The sequence below is a fragment of the Lissotriton helveticus genome, chromosome 11 (assembly GCF_964261635.1).
Source record: "Lissotriton helveticus chromosome 11, aLisHel1.1, whole genome shotgun sequence".
NCBI lineage: Eukaryota > Metazoa > Chordata > Amphibia > Caudata > Salamandridae > Lissotriton > Lissotriton helveticus.
In genome coordinates this window covers 908,862,112-908,884,581 of record NC_136072.1, presented here as the reverse complement: position 1 = coordinate 908,884,581, position 22,470 = coordinate 908,862,112, and the positions used below count along the sequence as shown (strand labels likewise).

The 22,470-nt window shown below is 45.1% G+C and overlaps 1 protein-coding gene across 1 annotated transcript in view; it reads left to right on the top strand.

Annotated features, from left to right (window-relative positions):
- The first annotated feature begins 7,322 nt into the window (after positions 1 to 7,322).
- LOC144790917 (serine dehydratase-like) overlaps positions 7,323 to 22,470 on the top strand; it is a 118,705-nt gene continuing 103,557 nt past the window's right edge. Inside the window, exon 1 of the mRNA XM_078665554.1 lies at positions 7,323 to 8,033. Coding sequence (XP_078521680.1) covers positions 7,323 to 8,033 — 711 coding nt within the window. The remainder of the gene's footprint in view (positions 8,034 to 22,470) is intronic.

The window sequence follows — 22,470 nt, the reverse complement described above, 5'->3', positions numbered from 1 at the left end:
ATGTCTTTGCTGAGTTTGTCCAACTTCTTGGATTGAGCTTCGATGTCAAATGAGTCCAGAGTTTTCTCAAGTTTCTCTAGAGTGTCTCTCGCGTTAGCAAACGCACTATGACTCTTGATCTCGGCCTTGAGTGTGTCAATTTCCTTCATGAGAATTTCAACCTGTGTCTTGGCTGTCTCAATGCCCAGCACCATCCAGTGGCGCGAGCATGTGTTTGCAACGAAGCTAAATCCCTCCTTGAACTTGGGATCGTCCACAAATATTGCCGGTTCGTTTTTAACTTGGAGTCCAGTGGGTATTATATTAGCTTGTAGATATTGAGTCAGTGCATATCCGTGCAGTCTGGTGCGAACCAATTTCTTCTCCAGTCTTTCTAGTTTGACAATCTTCTCATTGAGTGATTGGTCCAGAAGTGTGGTCTTGTTTGATAGGAATACCTGCCCCGTCTCCCCTTCCAGAAGGTTTTGAATATACTCTTCAGTATACGATAGGGTTTCACGGTCACTCATGATATACCCTAGTTCATTAATTTACAGATTGAAACCCTCGCAGATAGATACCTGCTCTTAAGAGTGGTAGGTAATAATGGGGTAAACCCTTACCTAATCGACCTGGGTCAGTACAATGTTATAAAAAGGGTGGTCGATTACAAAACAGTTAAACATTTCATTACTTATACATAAAGGTACACCCACAAAGTAAGTGTCATTTAAATTGCATTTAATTCAACTATTCGCAATGATTTCCTGCAGTTACGCATATATTATATTTCATATTCATACAATACATGGTAAATTACGTATAATTCATCAATTAGTGCTCGGTGATTGTCAGAGAAGAAAGGAAATTTAAAGGAGGGTAGGGTGTGTTTGGAAAAGAATAAGGGACAAAGAAAAGGAATTGTGTCCTATAAACAATTCTGTCTTATTCACAGAACATTTCCAGTCATGTTACAGATCACAGTTGTTCCCTAGAGATACACTATACACGGGAGCTGAATTTAGCAAGTTTTCGGTAGGGCGTGTATGTGTTGATGATGTTGTCGACGTTTCGACCCCCAAGTTAAGGGCGGGTGAGTCCTCAGTTTGGGGTCTTCCTCAGGACAATTAAAAACAGTGACATTGAGCACCTAGGAAAACAGAAATGTGTATCACTAGATGGAAACAATTTAAATCTAAAAAACAGGGCAAAATTCACGGTGTACCTACATGCGCAGGCGTTCGAGTGGCGTCCCTTCTGAGTTAGGACTCGCGCCTGTGGAGTTGTTCTCTGGAGGAAATAGATTACGATTAGGAAGGATAATGACGGCAGGTCATGGTAAATTAGCCCGAGAAAGAAAACATGACTTACTGAGTTCACCAGTCTTTGAAGAGCAATTGGTCTCTTACAGGCGTCGTAGATGACGACACTGGGACAGGTCTATCCGTGGGTGAGGCGTGCGTCCTACATCCACCGGGCGGTAGAATTCAAAGTGTAGATAAGTTACACCATCTGAAAGAACACAGAAATACTGTATTCCTTCACATTTCACCTCATCGTTGAAGAGAGAATTAAATAGAGGTTTAATGGAGGTTATAGGTCCATCCACAATATGGGGGGGCCAGAAACCCTACTGGTCGACATCGTGACCGCATCAGACTATGGAGGACAAAAGAGGAGCCATATCTCCAAGACGTGCTATCCCATGTGATTTATTTAAAAAAAAAACAATTCGGAGATTATGGCAATCATACATCCATAACTAGAAAGGTGGGTGGGCCAGAAACACTACTGGTCGACATCATGACCGCATCAGACTATGGAGGACAAACGAGGAGCCAAATCTCTAAGAAGTGCTGTCCCATGCTTATTATTAAAAGAAACGACGATTAGGAGATTATGGCAATAATTCTTCCATAACTAGAAAAGTAGCGCTGCCTGAGTTAGCCAGGACCGTAAGCGCTTCTCCTCGGTACCTGGTTGATCTGACATTGTGATTTCGCAAAACAGCGCGGAGCGGACATACCTGTGTTACTGCTGCCGAATCGTTCACAGTGACAGCTCGCAGGCGCTCGTACTCCCATACAAATGGCGGGCGTGTCTAGGGGGCGTCTCTAGGGGGCGTGTCCCGGCACCTCGCGGTGCTGCCGCTGGCTGCTGCGCGGCTGGAGGACTGCGTGGGGCGCATGCGCCGGACTGGAGACACTGTTTACACTACGGACACAGGAGGTCTTGTTGAGTTACTATATTACACAACAGTCTCTCTAGCAACCAAGACAGTTGCGAGCGTTATAAATCTTCTCTTTCCACATCGGTGTCTATGCCAACAGACAACAAACACGGAAATGCTGACAACGTACTCCTATGGCGGGAGACAGAGTTAAGGATTCGGGTGGAATAACTATTACCACATCTGTGTGTGTACAGACAAAACACGGACATTGGATTAGAGCAGTCAATGGACCGGTGGTAGAGATGAATGTGTCGGTATAATCGCATGCAGAGAGGCTCATTAGGCATGGGTACTGTGGAACAAGATGGCATTTACAGAGTGAAACGACAATATTTGCACATACACGCATGTATTTTGGGACCCATGATGATATTATACCATATAGTAGTGCTAGTGCACATGTCCATGTCAATCCTCAAAACCCAGGGAGATATTAAGTGGAAGATCTAACACATTATTCTCTAAGTATAGATTGCTCATATATTTATACTTCCAGCATCGCTATAGCGTCAACATATTGATACACTTGTGCAGTTCAAAACAGAGTACCTGTCCTGGGTATTACACACATTATGTTTTAACATCTTACTGGTCGGGTACAAGTCCAGCTAATTGCGAGTAAGTCGCATCAAGTTCATTCAGGCCATTGTCCACAGTGTCCAAAGTGTACATCCATTTACACTCCCTAACGTTTAGTAGTGAATTCAAATTGCCGCCTCTGGGTCCCACCGTGATTTTTTCAATCACCAGCCATTTGAAAGATTCAGGGGTGTGTGATTTAGACATGAAGTGTTCAACCAAAGGGGAGCCCGGTGTTTGGCACCTTATCCTGCTGCAATGTTGTAAGATCCGCTTTTTGACATGTTGTTTAGTTTGTCCGATGTATACCAGATCACAAGGACATATGATGGCGTAGATAACGTCACTTGTGTTGCAGTTAGTCATTGTTTTCAAAGTAACTGTGTTGTTACGATAGTTCCAAACCTTAGTTTCCATTGCCTGTGGGCATGCTTTGCACTTCGTACATTTGAAATGTCCGACCACTTGGGGAAGGTTCCATATGCTTTGCAGAGTGGGGGGGGCCGGGGTTCCTAGGTAGGAGGATACCACTTTGTCCCTGATGTTTTTAGATTTCTTGAACGCATGCATCGGCAGTTGTTCATGGTTGATCACATCCGATACCATAGTCCAATGTTTGTTTACCGTCTTCTTAATCAGGTTACTCTTCGTGCAGAAAGTAGTAACGCAGATAATCCTTTCGGGATCAACGGGACGCTCTCTGGGTTTCAGCAGGTCTTCCCTCGGGCTGTACCATGCCCTCTTTCTTGCTCTTGTCACCAGTCGTCTTGGGTAACCTCTTTCCATTAGTCTCCTGATCAAAAGATCCGATTCTAGGAAGTAGTCTTCTTTGAGTGAACAGTTCCTCCTTATCCGGAGAAACTGGCCAAACGGTAGATTGTCCCGTAGGCTTCTTGTATGGTGACTCGTGTATCGTAGAAGGCTGTTCCGTTCGGTGGGTTTTCGAAAGAGGGTGGTGTGGAGGTGACCATTCTGGACTTTGATGCTGATGTCTAAAAAGTCAATGGAGGTCTTACTCATGCTCATGGTGAACTGAATGTCCTGAGACTGGTTATTCAGCCATGTGAAGAATCCGTTGAGTTCCACTTCACTTCCAGTCCATAGCATCAGCACATCATCAATATACCTGCGCCACATCCAAATGTTGGTTTCATATGGATTACTCACGGTAAGGATATGGTCCCGTTCGAATTCTGCCATATACAGTATAGCTAGGTCAGGAGCAAAGGCTGCCCCCATCGCTACTCCCTTGCTCTGGAAGAAGAATTCATCCTGAAAGATGAAGAAATTTTTCTTCATCGCCACCTCCAGGAGTTGAATGATGAAATCCGTTGGTACCTGGGTTGGTTGGGTTCTTCTGTCCAATGCCTTTCTCATGGTTTCCAGAGCAGGGTCCTGGGGAATACTCGTGTATAATGAGACTATGTCTAGCGTCACCAATACTTGTTTATCCTGATCAAAGGCAATATCATCTACTTGGTTAATGATCTGCATGGTGTCTCTGACATAGGTAGGGGTCCCAGTTGCTAAGGGTTTCAAAAAAGTATCTATGTATTTACATAGCGGTTCCAAAAGGGAGCCACAGCCCGATACAATGGGGCGTCCCGGTGGTTTTGTCATGTCCTTATGTATCTTGGGTAGCGTGTAAATCGTAGGTGTTCTTGGTTGTGCGACATTCAAGTACTCGTATTCTTTCTGGCTCAGGAAGCCCTCATCCCGGCCTTTCCCTGTGATCTCTTGTACCAATCTCCTAATCTCCCTTGTGGGGTCGGCGTTAGTTGCGGTATAGCTCACACCATCTCGAAGTTGTGTATAAATCTCATCTTTGTAGTTCTGGACATCTTGGAGGACTATCGCCCCTCCTTTATCCGCAGGTTTAATCACCAGTAGCTTGTTCTTACTTAAATTATCCAGGGCTTGTCTTTCACCTTGTGTGATGTTATGTTTAACATAGGTACGTGTGGTACAGATGTCCATCACTTCTCGCATCACCATGTTTTCATACGCAAGGATCCGATGTGGTGTCTGGTGAGTTCTGGGAGTGAAGGTTGAGGGAGGTCGTAGTCCAGTTACTGAGTTTGTAGTTGGAATAGGAGAGTGCAGGAAGAAGTGCTTCAGCCTGATTTTCCGAAAGAAACGGGTCAGTTCAGATCTTATGTTGAAGTGGTTCGGGTAGGATGTAGGCACAAAAGATAATCCTTTATTCAGCACACTGGATTCCTCCGGAGTTAGAACATGTTGAGAGAGATTGACAATTGGGCTTGATTGGCTTACCACCTGTAAGTCTTGCGTCTCGTGCTGATTTCTCCGTGGGGCTCTGGTTGGAAGCGGACTTGTTTCTGTGGGTTCTCTGGTCGCTGGGTAGTTCCCCCTCTGGCTCGGGTTGGCCAGGATTGGCCTCTGCCTCTGTTCTGGTAGTTTCCTCGTCCACGGGGCGGTCGCCATTGATTCCCCCCTAAAAAAGGGTGCCAATCTGGTTGTGGTTGATACCATTGGTCCTGATAACTGTCGTAGGCCGAGGGGCCAGGGGCTCCTGAATCACTGCCTGAGCTGTAGGACGAGTCTGAGAAGTTGGTGAACTTCCTTCTGCCCCTGTAGCCACCTCTGCCCCTGTTGGTGAACCTTCCTTGGGTGTCTTGATTATAATAATCTTCTGCTAGATAAGGGTAGGTCTTCTTTTTATCGTAGTTAGCGATGTCTTTGCTGAGTTTGTCCACCGGGCGGTAGAATTCAAAGTGTAGATAAGTTACACCATCTGAAAGAACACAGAAATACTGTATTCCTTCACATTTCACCTCATCGTTGAAGAGAGAATATTTGTGGACGATCCCAAGTTCAAGGAGGGATTTAGCTTCGTTGCAAACACATGCTCGCGCCACTGGATGGTGCTGGGCATTGAGACAGCCAAGACACAGGTTGAAATTCTCATGAAGGAAATTGACACACTCAAGGCCGAGATCAAGAGTCATAGTGCGTTTGCTAACGCGAGAGACACTCTAGAGAAACTTGAGAAAACTCTGGACTCATTTGACATCGAAGCTCAATCCAAGAAGTTGGACAAACTCAGCAAAGACATCGCTAACTACGATAAAAAGAAGACCTACCCTTATCTAGCAGAAGATTATTATAATCAAGACACCCAAGGAAGGTTCACCAACAGGGGCAGAGGTGGCTACAGGGGCAGAAGGAAGTTCACCAACTTCTCAGACTCGTCCTACAGCTCAGGCAGTGATTCAGGAGCCCCTGGCCCCTCGGCCTACGACAGTTATCAGGACCAATGGTATCAACCACAACCAGATTGGCACCCTTTTTTAGGGGGGAATCAATGGCGACCGCCCCGTGGACGAGGAAACTACCAGAACAGAGGCAGAGGCCAATCCTGGCCAACCCGAGCCAGAGGGGGAACTACCCAGCGACCAGAGAACCCACAGAAACAAGTCCGCTTCCAACCAGAGCCCCACGGAGAAATCAGCACGAGACGCAAGACTTACAGGTGGTAAGCCAATCAAGCCCAATTGTCAATCTCTCTCAACATGTTCTAACTCCGGAGGAATCCAGTGTGCTGAATAAAGGATTATCTTTTGTGCCTACATCCTACCCGAACCACTTCAACATAAGATCTGAACTGACCCGTTTCTTTCGGAAAATCAGGCTGAAGCACTTCTTCCTGCACTCTCCTATTCCAACTACAAACTCAGTAACTGGACTACGACCTCCCTCAACCTTCACTCCCAGAACTCACCAGACACCACATCGGATCCTTGCGTATGAAAACATGGTGATGCGAGAAGTGATGGACATCTGTACCACACGTACCTATGTTAAACATAACATCACACAAGGTGAAAGACAAGCCCTGGATAATTTAAGTAAGAACAAGCTACTGGTGATTAAACCTGCGGATAAAGGAGGGGCGATAGTCCTCCAAGATGTCCAGAACTACAAAGATGAGATTTATACACAACTTCGAGATGGTGTGAGCTATACCGCAACTAACGCCGACCCCACAAGGGAGATTAGGAGATTGGTACAAGAGATCACAGGGAAAGGCCGGGATGAGGGCTTCCTGAGCCAGAAAGAATACGAGTACTTGAATGTCGCACAACCAAGAACACCTACGATTTACACGCTACCCAAGATACATAAGGACATGACAAAACCACCGGGACGCCCCATTGTATCGGGCTGTGGCTCCCTTTTGGAACCGCTATGTAAATACATAGATACTTTTTTGAAACCCTTAGCAACTGGGACCCCTACCTATGTCAGAGACACCATGCAGATCATTAACCAAGTAGATGATATTGCCTTTGATCAGGATAAACAAGTATTGGTGACGCTAGACATAGTCTCATTATACACGAGTATTCCCCAGGACCCTGCTCTGGAAACCATGAGAAAGGCATTGGACAGAAGAACCCAACCAACCCAGGTACCAACGGATTTCATCATTCAACTCCTGGAGGTGGCGATGAAGAAAAATTTCTTCATCTTTCAGGATGAATTCTTCTTCCAGAGCAAGGGAGTAGCGATGGGGGCAGCCTTTGCTCCTGACCTAGCTATACTGTATATGGCAGAATTCGAACGGGACCATATCCTTACCGTGAGTAATCCATATGAAACCAACATTTGGATGTGGCGCAGGTATATTGATGATGTGCTGATGCTATGGACTGGAAGTGAAGTGGAACTCAACGGATTCTTCACATGGCTGAATAACCAGTCTCAGGACATTCAGTTCACCATGAGCATGAGTAAGACCTCCATTGACTTTTTAGACATCAGCATCAAAGTCCAGAATGGTCACCTCCACACCACCCTCTTTCGAAAACCCACCGAACGGAACAGCCTTCTACGATACACGAGTCACCATACAAGAAGCCTACGGGACAATCTACCGTTTGGCCAGTTTCTCCGGATAAGGAGGAACTGTTCACTCAAAGAAGACTACTTCCTAGAATCGGATCTTTTGATCAGGAGACTAATGGAAAGAGGTTACCCAAGACGACTGGTGACAAGAGCAAGAAAGAGGGCATGGTACAGCCCGAGGGAAGACCTGCTGAAACCCAGAGAGCGTCCCGTTGATCCCGAAAGGATTATCTGCGTTACTACTTTCTGCACGAAGAGTAACCTGATTAAGAAGACGGTAAACAAACATTGGACTATGGTATCGGATGTGATCAACCATGAACAACTGCCGATGCATGCGTTCAAGAAATCTAAAAACATCAGGGACAAAGTGGTATCCTCCTACCTAGGAACCCCGGCCCCCCCCACTCTGCAAAGCATATGGAACCTTCCCCAAGTGGTCGGACATTTCAAATGTACGAAGTGCAAAGCATGCCCACAGGCAATGGAAACTAAGGTTTGGAACTATCGTAACAACACAGTTACTTTGAAAACAATGACTAACTGCAACACAAGTGACGTTATCTACGCCATCATATGTCCTTGTGATCTGGTATACATCGGACAAACTAAACAACATGTCAAAAAGCGGATCTTACAACATTGCAGCAGGATAAGGTGCCAAACACCGGGCTCCCCTTTGGTTGAACACTTCATGTCTAAATCACACACCCCTGAATCTTTCAAATGGCTGGTGATTGAAAAAATCACGGTGGGACCCAGAGGCGGCAATTTGAATTCACTACTAAACGTTAGGGAGTGTAAATGGATGTACACTTTGGACACTGTGGACAATGGCCTGAATGAACTTGATGCGACTTACTCGCAATTAGCTGGACTTGTACCCGACCAGTAAGATGTTAAAACATAATGTGTGTAATACCCAGGACAGGTACTCTGTTTTGAACTGCACAAGTGTATCAATATGTTGACGCTATAGCGATGCTGGAAGTATAAATATATGAGCAATCTATACTTAGAGAATAATGTGTTAGATCTTCCACTTAATATCTCCCTGGGTTTTGAGGATTGACATGGACATGTGCACTAGCACTACTATATGGTATAATATCATCATGGGTCCCAAAATACATGCGTGTATGTGCAAATATTGTCGTTTCACTCTGTAAATGCCATCTTGTTCCACAGTACCCATGCCTAATGAGCCTCTCTGCATGCGATTATACCGACACATTCATCTCTACCACCGGTCCATTGACTGCTCTAATCCAATGTCCGTGTTTTGTCTGTACACACACAGATGTGGTAATAGTTATTCCACCCGAATCCTTAACTCTGTCTCCCGCCATAGGAGTACGTTGTCAGCATTTCCGTGTTTGTTGTCTGTTGGCATAGACACCGATGTGGAAAGAGAAGATTTATAACGCTCGCAACTGTCTTGGTTGCTAGAGAGACTGTTGTGTAATATAGTAACTCAACAAGACCTCCTGTGTCCGTAGTGTAAACAGTGTCTCCAGTCCGGCGCATGCGCCCCACGCAGTCCTCCAGCCGCGCAGCAGCCAGCGGCAGCACCGCGAGGTGCCGGGACACGCCCCCTAGAGACGCCCCCTAGACACGCCCGCCATTTGTATGGGAGTACGAGCGCCTGCGAGCTGTCACTGTGAACGATTCGGCAGCAGTAACACAGGTATGTCCGCTCCGCGCTGTTTTGCGAAATCACAATGTCAGATCAACCAGGTACCGAGGAGAAGCGCTTACGGTCCTGGCTAACTCAGGCAGCGCTACTTTTCTAGTTATGGAAGAATTATTGCCATAATCTCCTAATCGTCGTTTCTTTTAATAATAAGCATGGGACAGCACTTCTTAGAGATTTGGCTCCTCGTTTGTCCTCCATAGTCTGATGCGGTCATGATGTCGACCAGTAGTGTTTCTGGCCCACCCACCTTTCTAGTTATGGATGTATGATTGCCATAATCTCCGAATTGTTATTTTTTTTAAATAAATCACATGGGATAGCACGTCTTGGAGATATGGCTCCTCTTTTGTCCTCCATAGTCTGATGCGGTCACGATGTCGACCAGTAGGGTTTCTGGCCCCCCCATATTGTGGATGGACCTATAACCTCCATTAAACCTCTATTTAATTCTCTCTTCAACGATGAGGTGAAATGTGAAGGAATACAGTATTTCTGTGTTCTTTCAGATGGTGTAACTTATCTACACTTTGAATTCTACCGCCCGGTGGATGTAGGACGCACGCCTCACCCACGGATAGACCTGTCCCAGTGTCGTCATCTACGACGCCTGTAAGAGACCAATTGCTCTTCAAAGACTGGTGAACTCAGTAAGTCATGTTTTCTTTCTCGGGCTAATTTACCATGACCTGCCGTCATTATCCTTCCTAATCGTAATCTATTTCCTCCAGAGAACAACTCCACAGGCGCGAGTCCTAACTCAGAAGGGACGCCACTCGAACGCCTGCGCATGTAGGTACACCGTGAATTTTGCCCTGTTTTTTAGATTTAAATTGTTTCCATCTAGTGATACACATTTCTGTTTTCCTAGGTGCTCAATGTCACTGTTTTTAATTGTCCTGAGGAAGACCCCAAACTGAGGACTCACCCGCCCTTAACTTGGGGGTCGAAACGTCGACAACATCATCAACACATACACGCCCTACCGAAAACTTGCTAAATTCAGCTCCCGTGTATAGTGTATCTCTAGGGAACAACTGTGATCTGTAACATGACTGGAAATGTTCTGTGAATAAGACAGAATTGTTCATAGGACACAATTCCTTTTCTTTGTCCCTTATTCTTTTCCAAACACACCCTACCCTCCTTTAAATTTCCTTTCTTCTCTGACAATCACCGAGCACTAATTGATGAATTATACGTAATTTACCATGTATTGTATGAATATGAAATATAATATATGCGTAACTGCAGGAAATCATTGCGAATAGTTGAATTAAATGCAATTTAAATGACACTTACTTTGTGGGTGTACCTTTATGTATAAGTAATGAAATGTTTAACTGTTTTGTAATCGACCACCCTTTTTATAACATTGTACTGACCCAGGTCGATTAGGTAAGGGTTTACCCCATTATTACCTCCCACCGCTAAGATATACAGCTCAAAGTACAGAGTGCTCAAGCCTCCCTAATCAGGTGAGCACCAAAGAACCTCCAGGAACACTGTATGGCTGCACCATCCCATATGAACTCAATAAGCAGGTTGTCTAATTGCCGACAAAGAGGCAGGCACCTCTACCGGGAGATTAATAAAAAAGTATTATAATCTCGGGAGCATGACCATTCTAGACACCGAAATCCTAGCCATAATTGGCAGTTTAAGAGATCTCCAAAAGGGGACACAAGCTTTAAGTGATCTGAGAGTCCTTCCCAAGTTGCCCTCGTGTATATCCACCAGTGAGGGAAATTTTAATTCCCAGGTACTTAAACATATCGGGGACCAAGTCAAGTTTGGCGGAATGCCCAAAGGCTGCTGAATGCCCGGTGTAATAGGGAATAAACAGGTTTTAGTTTTATTGACCCAAAGGCCAGAAAGTATCTCAAAGTACCCCAGATGACATAGCGTGGTCACAGCACTAACAGTGCCATCTGCCAAGTACAGTAGGAGGTCATCTGCATATAGAAAAATAATATGTTCCCTGCCTTCCCCCACTACGCCGGAGCCCACCCACACGAAAGAGCCCCATCTGTGGTTCAATGGCCAATGCTAAGAGAAGTGTGGATAGTGAGCATCCCTATCTGGTGATTCTATAGGCATTGTAATGCAGGGAGATGGTTGTGCCAGTTGTACCTCGCACATTTTGTGCAGTATAAAGTAACTTAACCCAATTAATCCAATGCTCCCCATGTCCCATCTGAGGCAAAGCTTCTAACAAGAAGTCCCATCGCACCGATTCAAAGGCCTTTTCAAGGTCCACAGGCATTATTTGGGCCCTTGGTTGAGATTGCACCTCTGGATGATAAAGGACATGGTATATCTACCGAAGATTAATGGAAGTTCTGCGGGCTGGGATGAAACCGCTTTGGTCCTCATGTATCAATGCGGTCATATGGGGAAGTAGCTGGAGGGCATGAACTTTCCTAATAATTATGAAGTCCATGATGAGCATGGACAAAGAATGAAACACTGTGGTAGGTGCGCCATGTACATTAGTCTTGGGAAGTGGGATCACAACAGTGTCTCGTGTAGATTCAGGCAGGGCTCCATATTTTGAAGAGTCAGCGTATAGCGACTCCAACTTTGGAACCAGATTTCCTCCAAAAGCCAAGTAGAACTCTGCATGCACCCCGTCCGGGCCCGGGGCTTTCCCTATAGCCATTTCCCTGATAGTGAGCTGAATCATCTGGGATGTGACTGGGCCCCCAAGCTCTCCTGAGCCTCTTGAGGAAGTTCTCTCAGTGGAAATCAAGGAAGGCAGCCTGTATCCCCAATGAGAGAGCCCCAGGACTCCTATATAATGCTTCATAATATTCCTGAAACAAGGTTTTGGTGGCCTTGGGAGAGTAAAGTGACGCTCCATCCTCTGTTATGAGTAGTACGAATGGGGCCCCTTGGGACTCTGGCCTAATGAGCCAAACTAAGAGCCTACCCGCCGACACTCTTCTTCGTGTGACTTAGTGATATAGTTTCTATAATCATGACATCGCAGTCACTTTAAGATAGTATTATACTGTTTCTGAGCTTCCGGAGTCTAGTTTTTGCAGCGTGGGCCATCCCTAGAGCATTAACTAATTGATTCAGCCTTTTGTATAATGTCTGAAGTTCCCCATTCAGCTCCCTCTGAATTTTGACCAAGTGACTTAACCAGTGACTGCGAACTATCACCCTAGAGGCAGAACCATGTCAAGTTCGTAGAACCCGATAACAGCCTCCCCCAAGGAGTCTCAAAAACAAGCATCCTCTGGGGACATAGGACTAAGTCACCACTTAGGGATCTCCGGGTGTTCCTCAATCAGCCAGGAGCCTAATAGCAAGGTACTGTGGTCTGAGGGGTTACGCCCCAGGTACTCGGTGTAGGTAACATACTGGCTGAGCCTGTTTGAACACACAAATTTGTCTAACCTAGTGTGGACTTGGTAAATGTGGGAGTACTAGGAGTATTCTCACGTTACCCCATGTTGGGTCCTCCAAGGGTTCGACAGTTCCCATCTATCTAATCAGTTCCTAAGTCCCTCTGCTGTCTCATGAGTTGTTGCACCGGGCAACAGAGGGGTAGAACGGTCAAGCAGGACATCAGCTACAAAACTAAAATCCCTACCCAGAAAAAGGTTGGCTCTAACCAATGGCACTAATGGAGCCGTGAGTGAGTGAGAGAAGGTAGTTTGATCTTGGTTTGGGGTATAAATACTTCCTATGGAGATTTACCTGTCCAGCAATCTACCCTTAAGTACGACATAGCACCCCTCCTGGTCGAAAGCAGAGTGGATGGTATTTGGACATAATATCAGTTTCTTAATATCGAGCTACATAAATATCAAGTTTTTTATATTGTGACAAATGAATTTCATGATACAGAAATATTGTGGACAAAAATATTAAATTGTAGGTACGTAATATAGTTTGAAAGAATATTTGTGTTTTTAATATCGTGTTCAATGATATAGTTGTAAGAAATACTGTTTTTAATTATCTTTTTGTGTTTTAGTTCACATTTTAATTGCATATATATATATATATATTACCTACTGGCGGTCGCCAGTAGGTATATATAGTTAGGATTTTTTCTCTATGGGATTTTTGAAAATTCTATGTCAAATAACGTTGGCGTTTGTGGACGGAATTGGCTGAAATTTTCAGGAAAATGGCACATTTTGTTTCAGAGCAGCCCCTGAAAATTGGGGGGGGGTTCGTCCAAGGGGGGTCGAGAAAAAAGGGGGGTCCCAAAACGTGTTTTTAACATTGAGTTTTCCATAGGGCGGTTGGCCTCACTTTTAGCCCGAACGGCTGAATGGATTTGCACGAAACTTGGCAAAATTGTAGGGACTGGTAGCCCGATGTGCCTTTTGTAGGTCTCAATATATGTGCTACAGTGGATTTTGAGAAATTAACGTTTAAAAAAAGATATATATCTGTAACAGCGGACCGGGCAGCGCTCCAGTACGCGTACTTTTCGCGCAACGGAGCTTTGTGAAGCGAAGCTGATTGGTTCTCCGGCGTCTGTAAACATTCCAAACAGTCCGTAGCGGCCGCCATCTTGTCTCTCGGTAGGATCGAGAGACAAGAGGAGGCCAAAGCGAAGGGGCAAATGACCATAAGGGGGCATAGTAGATCCTCGCTGACCCCCTAGGTTTGATGTGGAGGTTTTAAAAGGGCCCCGCGGGGCAAAAAAAATAAATAATAATAATAATCGAACGGCTGAATGGATTTGCACGAAACTTGGTAAAATATTAGGGACTGGTAGCCCGATGTGCCTTTGCTAGGTCTCAATATGTGTGCTCCAGTGGATTTTGAGAAATTAACGTTCAAAAAAAGATATATATCTGTAACAGCGCTCCGCTTCGCGTACTTTTCGCGTTACGGAGCTTTGCGAAGCTGATTGGTTCTCCGGCGTCTGTCAACATTCCAAACAGTCCGTAGCGGCCGCCATCTTGTCTCTCGGTAGGATTGAGAGACAAGAGGAGGCCAAAGCGAAGGGGGAAATGACCATAAGGGGGCATAGTAGATCCTTCCTGACCTCTTAGGTTTGATGTACCATTTTGCCAAGTTTGGTGTAATTCCGTTCAGCCATTCAGGCTGTAGACGTATGTAAATGTCCTATGGAAAATTGCATGGGGAAAACACATTTGAAAGTGTTGAAATTTAGAACCAATTAAAATGTTACTTTGGTTTTGTATTTGTGTGTGATGAAAGTTAATTGGTTATGTATATATGTCAAATGAGAGGAAACCACAGCCATTTTGTGATACTACTGTCTGAGGTACATTTGTGAGGAATTTTTGGTGGTGAATTTCTGGTGTTTGATTTACACAGTACTAACACTTCTCCTACTTTTAAAAAGGTGAGTTGTTAATTTGTAAGGGGAACTATGTTGTACACTTGAAGATAATTTGAAAAATGTTTTCTGTTATTTATTTGCAGTCCTTCTGTTATACTAAATACTTGATAAAGTTAGTTTTATATTATGTATTACTAAAAACGATAAATGAAAGTGATTATTTTTTTCTGCAATTTACAGCAAGCAATTTCAAAATAAAATGGCTCACAATGAAGAGACCGTGGCAATTTCTTTTGAATTGTCCACTACATTGATTGAAATTGAGAGCACCAATAATGAAATATTGTCACAAGGAGGAGATGACTTGTATGATTCCATTAGATTGATTGAAATGGACAGCACCAATAATGAAATATTGTCACAAGGAGATGACTTGAATGATTCCACTACATTGATTGAAATTGAGAGCACCAATAATGAAATATTGTCACAAGGAGGAGATGGCTTGTATGATTCCATTAGATTGATTGAAATGGACAGCACCAATAATGAAATATTGTCACAAGGAGGAGATGACTTGAATGATTCCACTACATTGATTGAAATTGAGAGCACCAATAATGAAATATTGTCACGAGGAGATGACTTGAATGATTCCACTACATTGATTGAAATTGACAGCACCAATAATGAAATATTGTCACAAGGAGGAGATGACTTGAATGATTTTTTTGATCAATCTGTTGATGGCGAATTTATCGAATGTTTGGAGACCATAGAGTTACAAGAATCATCATTGCAGACTTTTCATGAGGAAATTGCTGATGAGGACATGTTACTAGTTCTTTCAAATTTAGAAAATTCTGAAGAATAAATTTATATTTAGAAATCAAAAATTGTTTGAGACATTATTCATTTTTATTTTTAATTTATGAGGTTGTAGCGAAGTGATTGTAGTATAAAATGAGACTTATAGTATAGAGTGCAACATTTTTATGTTACATGGTAAGTTTACTCATATTTACTTCCCTTCTGCCACTATATTATCTCCAATGTGTATTTGACATCTCTTCTTCATCTCCGGCCTCCTTTCTCTCACTGTGTGTCTCCGATGCATCTTATCGCTGCTATTTTGTGTAATTACAGAAGAGAGTAAAATAAAATAGTTCGGAACGTGAAAAGGGGGCAAAGTAGAGTACCCCTCACCCCCTAGGCCTTTTTAGGCGGTCCCAAAAGGATCAGTTTCTGCTTTCCTGAGAGATTATGGTATGAGTTCCATATACCACAATAATTTGCATTACAACATGCAAGATATCTATCTCCTATTACCAACTTTGAGATATTCGCGCTAAGCGCGAATATCTCCAAAAAGTAACACCTGCCCTGAGCAGTTCTTAGCCATGTTATCCAATGGGAGGTGGATAACATGGCTAAGAGCATTAGCTCAGTAATGCATGAATATCGCTGACTTTTTAGCGATATTCATGCATTGCGGCCGTTTATTATCGCATTTGCGATAAACCTTGATCATAGCAAGGTTTATCTTCGATAATTTCTGACGATGCTTAGCGGTAAAAAATTAGTTGGTAAGCATCGTTAGCGATAAATATCGCTTAACTTTGGTAATATGCACCAACGTCTGTTAACGTTCGATTCGAAGGAAATAAGGAAGTGTTGAAAAACATTGTCTGCGCCATCTTGCCTTTTTTGAAATGCCACACTTTTGTCGTGCACGGCAGCCATTTTAGATGCCTTGACCAGACCCACTCTCTGCACGCTGTCGATTCGTAGCATGGCTCCCCACCCTCGCAAGCATCTTCCCCAGGCACTGGTCACCCCCGCTCTCTGTCTTATGCATCGGCAATAAACCTCCCCCCATCTGCGCTGCTCTTCCCTGAAAATCACACTCTGTGCCCGCCCGACACCTCCCTTTCGCCCTATTCACTACCGCACCCTCTGACACTCCTCTTCCTCTGTGTCCGATTGTCCAGGCTATCACCTAGCCCTGCAGATGTAGTTTATGGCCCCAGCTGTAAAGAATCACCCCTCTTCAAAGGAGTTATAGTAGATCAAGGCCCACACCCGATGAGATCCGTCACACCACACGTGTTCCTACTATCTGAAAACCATCCTGTATTGTGATTGGGGAGGGGACCGAGCCTGAAGCGGAAGATTCCAGGAATGACTCTTTGTACATCAAAGTTTTTACAATTATGTGTCACATTAAAAATATATAGCACTCCAACAAAGTAGTAGGAATATAAAACTTTAATAACATATAAATATATGCAACAAAACAAAAACAGTAAAAACATTTAAACAACGAAGAGACCGTGGCAATTTCTTTTGAATTCCTGATGAGGACATGTTACTAGTTCTTTCAAATTATGAAAATTCAGAAGATGTTGCCTGGGGGTGGGTCGTCAGTAGCAGTCTGTTGTGCGAATAGTTCCAAGGCAGCAGAACGCGCTGAAATCTAGATGGCACGAAAGTGATGTCTAGTAAGTTGCCGCCCAGCAAATAACGGCGTGGGGCGCCGCGGGGGTGAGTGAGTCCAGTAGGCACCACAGCTATTCTTACCGGCATTGCAGAATTACTGCTGGGGACAATGCCTGTGCTGTAGCAGGGTCACAGCAGAAACAAAAAGGATTCTGTTGAAGATGTTGTTGGTTTTCAATTTGAATACAGTTCTGGTGTCAACTGCTATGCTAATGTAGTGGTTAATGTTTTGTTTTCTCTAGAAAATGTAAAAGTGGGGGAGGCAGTCCAAAGTTCCGTTAAAAGGGCAAAGGAAAGGATCGGTGGTTTGAACTATCAGTCAAAAAGGGGAGGGGGTGCAACAATTTTTCCTACCGGGTCACACTGTGCTTTCACCGGAACTGAGGTCTGCAGGATTCTAGTAATTCAAAGTGAGGCTGGCGCCAGCATGGGAGCGCCGACGTCCCGCGGATACAGTTTCGTCACTCCACGGGCGATCATGGCAGTCATTCCCCATCGGGGGTCGGAGACTCCCGCGGCTCCTCTAGAATCTTCAAGGTCGTGGAGGACTACGGTGGTGGAGTCAACCAGTGACCGGGCCATTTCTTTATGCTGGGCCCGCTCTTGCCAGGTCGACCGCCATTTTGAGAGTTCGGTAGCTACTGGCGATCGCGGGGTCAAATGAGCGGACGGGCTCCACCCTGCCGGGCGAGACGTTGCAGCATGGCCACAGTGGAAGAACCCTTTTCCGGGCGCCTGGAGCGCTGAGGGTGCAGCTGGGAAGCCTCCACCTGGGGAGGCGGGAGAGGCCTGTTCGCACCGTCTCTCCCTCCCAGTGCACCCCACGGCGTCTCGCTTGAGATTTGTTATGGCCGGACCAGGCGATGAGGACGAGGGGGGGGGGGTCGGAGGCATGTGCAAGACATCCCCCCCCAGTGTTGTTGCAGCCATTATTCAAGAAAGAAGAAGTGTCCCGTCCGTCTTCGGGCCGGGCTTCCGGTAGATGTCGGCCGGACGCCCCTGGCTCTGGCCCCATGAACGGGTTTCTTGGTTTATCGGCTGCAGCCGGATCCCGTCGGCCTCGGCCCCCCGACCGTTGGTGGCCGGACCGGAAGAGCATGTGGCGGGACTACCTGAAACTGTCAAGGGCCACCGCGGCCGGACTGGGAGAGAGAGGGGAGGGTCGAGGAGACATTCCCCCCCCCTGAAACTCTTCAGCGTTGTAAAGGCAATCCCCTGGCCGGGTCCCGCTGGCCTCGGCCTCTCCTCCGGCTACACCCTACGTTAGGATCTCCTGGCCGAGGCGTGGCAGCAGGACCCGCCTTATATGGGCTGCTCCCGGCTGGGCGTAGCCGCAACCCTGCCCCACCTTGGAAGTTTCCAGAGTGGGGGCGGATGTTCTACTGACTTGCATTTTCCCTAGTCTATCGATTTTTTTGGCGTGGCAGGCAGTGGGACAGCGAGGGGTGATTTGGTTTCTCTTACTGTTTTTCTGGTCTCTCACCACTGGCATATTTTAACGTTTTCTTGTTTCTAGGACATTAATAGGTTTTATCATTACGTTATGTTATCGTTTCTTTGTTCGTTGTTTAATAAAAGTTCATGTTCATCAGTGGCCTACTGATTTTCGTTTTCCTATTCTTTTCTTTCCAGGTTGTTTCATGCTAAAGTTTCTGTTAACAGGATACAGTGATCACTTCGTTATTATTGCATATGTCCTTTTCACTAGGGGTGCTCTCTGGTCGGGCCAGATGACGTATCTCTAGTAAATGGTCCGGGTGAAACAGGTGCATCAATCAGTGGGGAGTAGATAGGCATGACAGATTACAACGGGGGAGAAAGGTCCGCATTACGTACCCTTTCACTATTTGCAAAGATTTTCCTACGTATATTTGCAAACAGGGAATACCTCCAAAAAGAACCAATTCCCAAACAGTCAATGTTTGGGGAAACAATCAATCAATGAGGAACGAAATAGGCACGACGTGTTAAAGGTTTGCGTTACCTACCCTTCACTATCTGCAAAGGGAGAGAGAATATTCCTATTCTTCCTCGTTTGCAGGCAGAGAAGATTCTTAAGAGAATCAACTTCGAACAATTCAATGCTCGATTCAAACAATCAACAAGGGGTACTGTGAACACAAATGAACGCCGCTTATGTACATACACATTGGTATTATCAACAGGTTGTTCCTAATGTTTCTATTTTAGGGAGGTCAAAAAGAGATCCCATTAGTGGCCTACTGATTTTGCTCGATTCCTTTTGTTTTTTACACGATTTTTCGCTATCTGCAAAGACTAAACAGAGTATTGCGACTCTGTGCTTGTTTGTAAATAGAGAATGAACCAAAGAGAACAATCAATCAAATGGAGAGAGAAGCAGGCACGACGGATTACAACGGGGGCAACGGGGGCAAAGGCCTGCGTTAACTACCCTTCACTATCTGCAAAGAGAGAGTACTCCTAATAGAAATGAGGGGTGGGGGGCAGCATTCAAAGCAGATCAGTGTGCATAAACACGAAAATGTTTTTACTTACCACGTAGTTGACATTCGACAGCTTATGATATTTGCTATTAAAAAACCATTGAAATTCACTGAAAAAACCATAGGTTATAGACCATATATAGTTAGGAATTAGCATTTAAAAAACCTTATTTTACTCACACAAAACCATTGAAATTCCATATATAGTTAGTTGCACTAACTATATATCGCGCACCCGCAATCCACTGCTGATCATGTCACATATTACATCATTCATGACATGGTCAGTGACATCACTGATGACATCACTGATGACATCTCAAATGACATCACTGATGACATCACTGATGACAACATCCAGTGACTGTATGTTTCTGTAAAGTTAAAATATGTCTTACATATTGAAGAATGAGTGGATGTACAAGTGTCTGGATGAAGGATTTAGTAGGTGCGTGACTGACTGTATGAGTGAGTGATTAAATGTGTCTCACTGAATGCATGGGTTAGTGACTAAACTGTCTTAATTTGTGCATCATTATGTCTGTTGTGATGTAAACTGCTGCATGTGTTGATCATTAGCTATACGAGAGGCTATATGTGTTATTAATTGGTTGCCCAAGTATTTCTATGGGAGATTGAGTTTGTGTGGGGGTGGCTGGAAGGTGTGTGACTCTATGCATAGATGTGTGAGCAGTTTATTCACTAGGTGTATGAGTTCAAGACTGCATGTGGAAACAGCTACATGGGCAGTTGACTGTGTGCATGAGTGTATTGATGAGTGAATGGATATCTCAATGCTACATGTCATAGTAAGTACATATGTTAAACACAGTACATGTGAGAGTTGGCATATATAAATAACTGTGCATGAGAGCCACTGAATGAGTGAGTGGTTGTATCGATCATTGTGAACTTGTATCAGGGATTGTATAAGAGAGTAAATATGTGTTAGTATATGTTTCAATAAGTAAGGTGTGTTTAACTGTATAGTTGAAGAAATGGAGGTGAGATTGTTTCTTTGCATGACTGACTGGGTGTGTGAGTAACTCCATGGATGAGTGGCAGTGTGTGAGTGTCTGTATACACTGAGTGTATCTAAGGTTATATTAGAGTCTGAAGAGGTTTATCGTATTAGCACAAGAATGATGTCAAATGAGATGTCATCAGTGATGTCATCAGTGATGTCATTTGAGATGTCATCAGTGATGTCATCAGTGATGTCACTGACCATGTCATGAATGATGTAATATGTGACATGATCAGCAGTGGATTGCGGGTGCGCGATATATAGTTAGTGCAACTAACTATATATGGAATTTCAATGGTTTTGTGTGAGTAAAATAAGGTTTTTTAAATGCTAATTCCTAACTATATATGGTCTATAACCTATGGTTTTTTCAGTGAATATATATATATATATATATATATATATATATATATATAGTTTGTATAATTCTTGTTAATATTTCTAAATATAGTTTTTAATTTTAAGTTATTTATAATTTTTCATTTCCCGATAGGGGTTCGTTCGTTGCTGGTCAGCCAGCTGTACAGAATAGGAATAGACTGGGGGATGGCGCACAAGATGGACACCTGCAAAGCACAGTTGGCAGTTAGTTGTGAAGTTAATGGACATCACTGTCACAGTTCCCTGTCCTGAGGGCGGCAGAAGTGAGAAGGAAGTTTGGTTGCGTGCCAGCTGGGCGGTGCGGTGGAAGAGAGCAGACTTGTCCTAGCCTGAGCCGAGGGAGGCCGGTGATTGCAATGGTAGTGCAATAGGTCCTTGGCGCCAAGGTGAGGAGGATAGTGTCGCCCGACAATTTGGGAGTAGCCCGAAGCATAGGAGAACTTGTTTCATCAGGCTTGGGTTGCTACTTGCCAAATGCACTGTGTGCTTTTGAGGTAGACGGGGTTCATTTACCCGAAGTTGATATGACGATCTTTGGTTGATATAGCGGAAAGCACTAGGAGCAGCAGGTTGTACTAATAGGAAGCTAGTAGGTGGGGGGACTCTGGGGCGGCGGCGGCCACACCCAGAGCCATGGCGGAGTTACAGGGCGATCCATGCAGAAAGGTACAGAGGGGTACCCTCTACAGGAGCACCGGTGGGTGCGAGAGCAGAATTATCCCCAGGGAGATCCACGCTGGGTTGGACCCTGGAGGAATGACGGCGCCCCGTTAGTCCTTCGGGCGGTTGTAGACCTGAGCAACCGGGGGTTGCCAACGCTCCGCTCCCCGAGAGGGAGGGGCGGAGTAATGGGCGAACGAGAGGTTCGCCGGGGAAGGGGATAGACCTTCCCCCCAAAACTGACTACGCCCCTACGGTTAACACCGCTGGGGGTATGGCTCATCAGGTGGGCGGGTCACGAGAGGTGACCTGCTCTGGATCGACCCGTAAGATAACCCAACATGGTGGCATAATGTATATGCTAATAAAACTGCAACAACTTTCTCCATCAAACTTGTGTTGTGTCGGTTATTGGTGGAGTGGTGTGTTGTATGAAGAAAGGTCTGGGGTTGGGCCGATATTGGCACTATGATTGGCTGCCCCGGGACACCAAAGGTGGCCACCTACGAGGGCGGCCACCCTTAGTGCCATAGGATGGCACAGACCCTGAGCGGTCTAGTGGTTGGGGGGATTAGAGGTCCCCCCGTGATGTCACTTCCTGGTTTTGGGGGAGGGGGGAGTGGCTATATAGCCCAGGGGGCGAGGGTCAAGCGCCCTCTTTGTTCCTGGCGCTGCTCGCGCTGACCCTTGCCCTCCCCTGCCTGGACTCTGAGCGGTTGACTGCCCGTTGCTGTTTTCCCTCCCATGCGCTTACCCTGCTTTCGGGCAGTAAGTGGGGGGGGGGTTTGCTATTAATATTACTGTCTT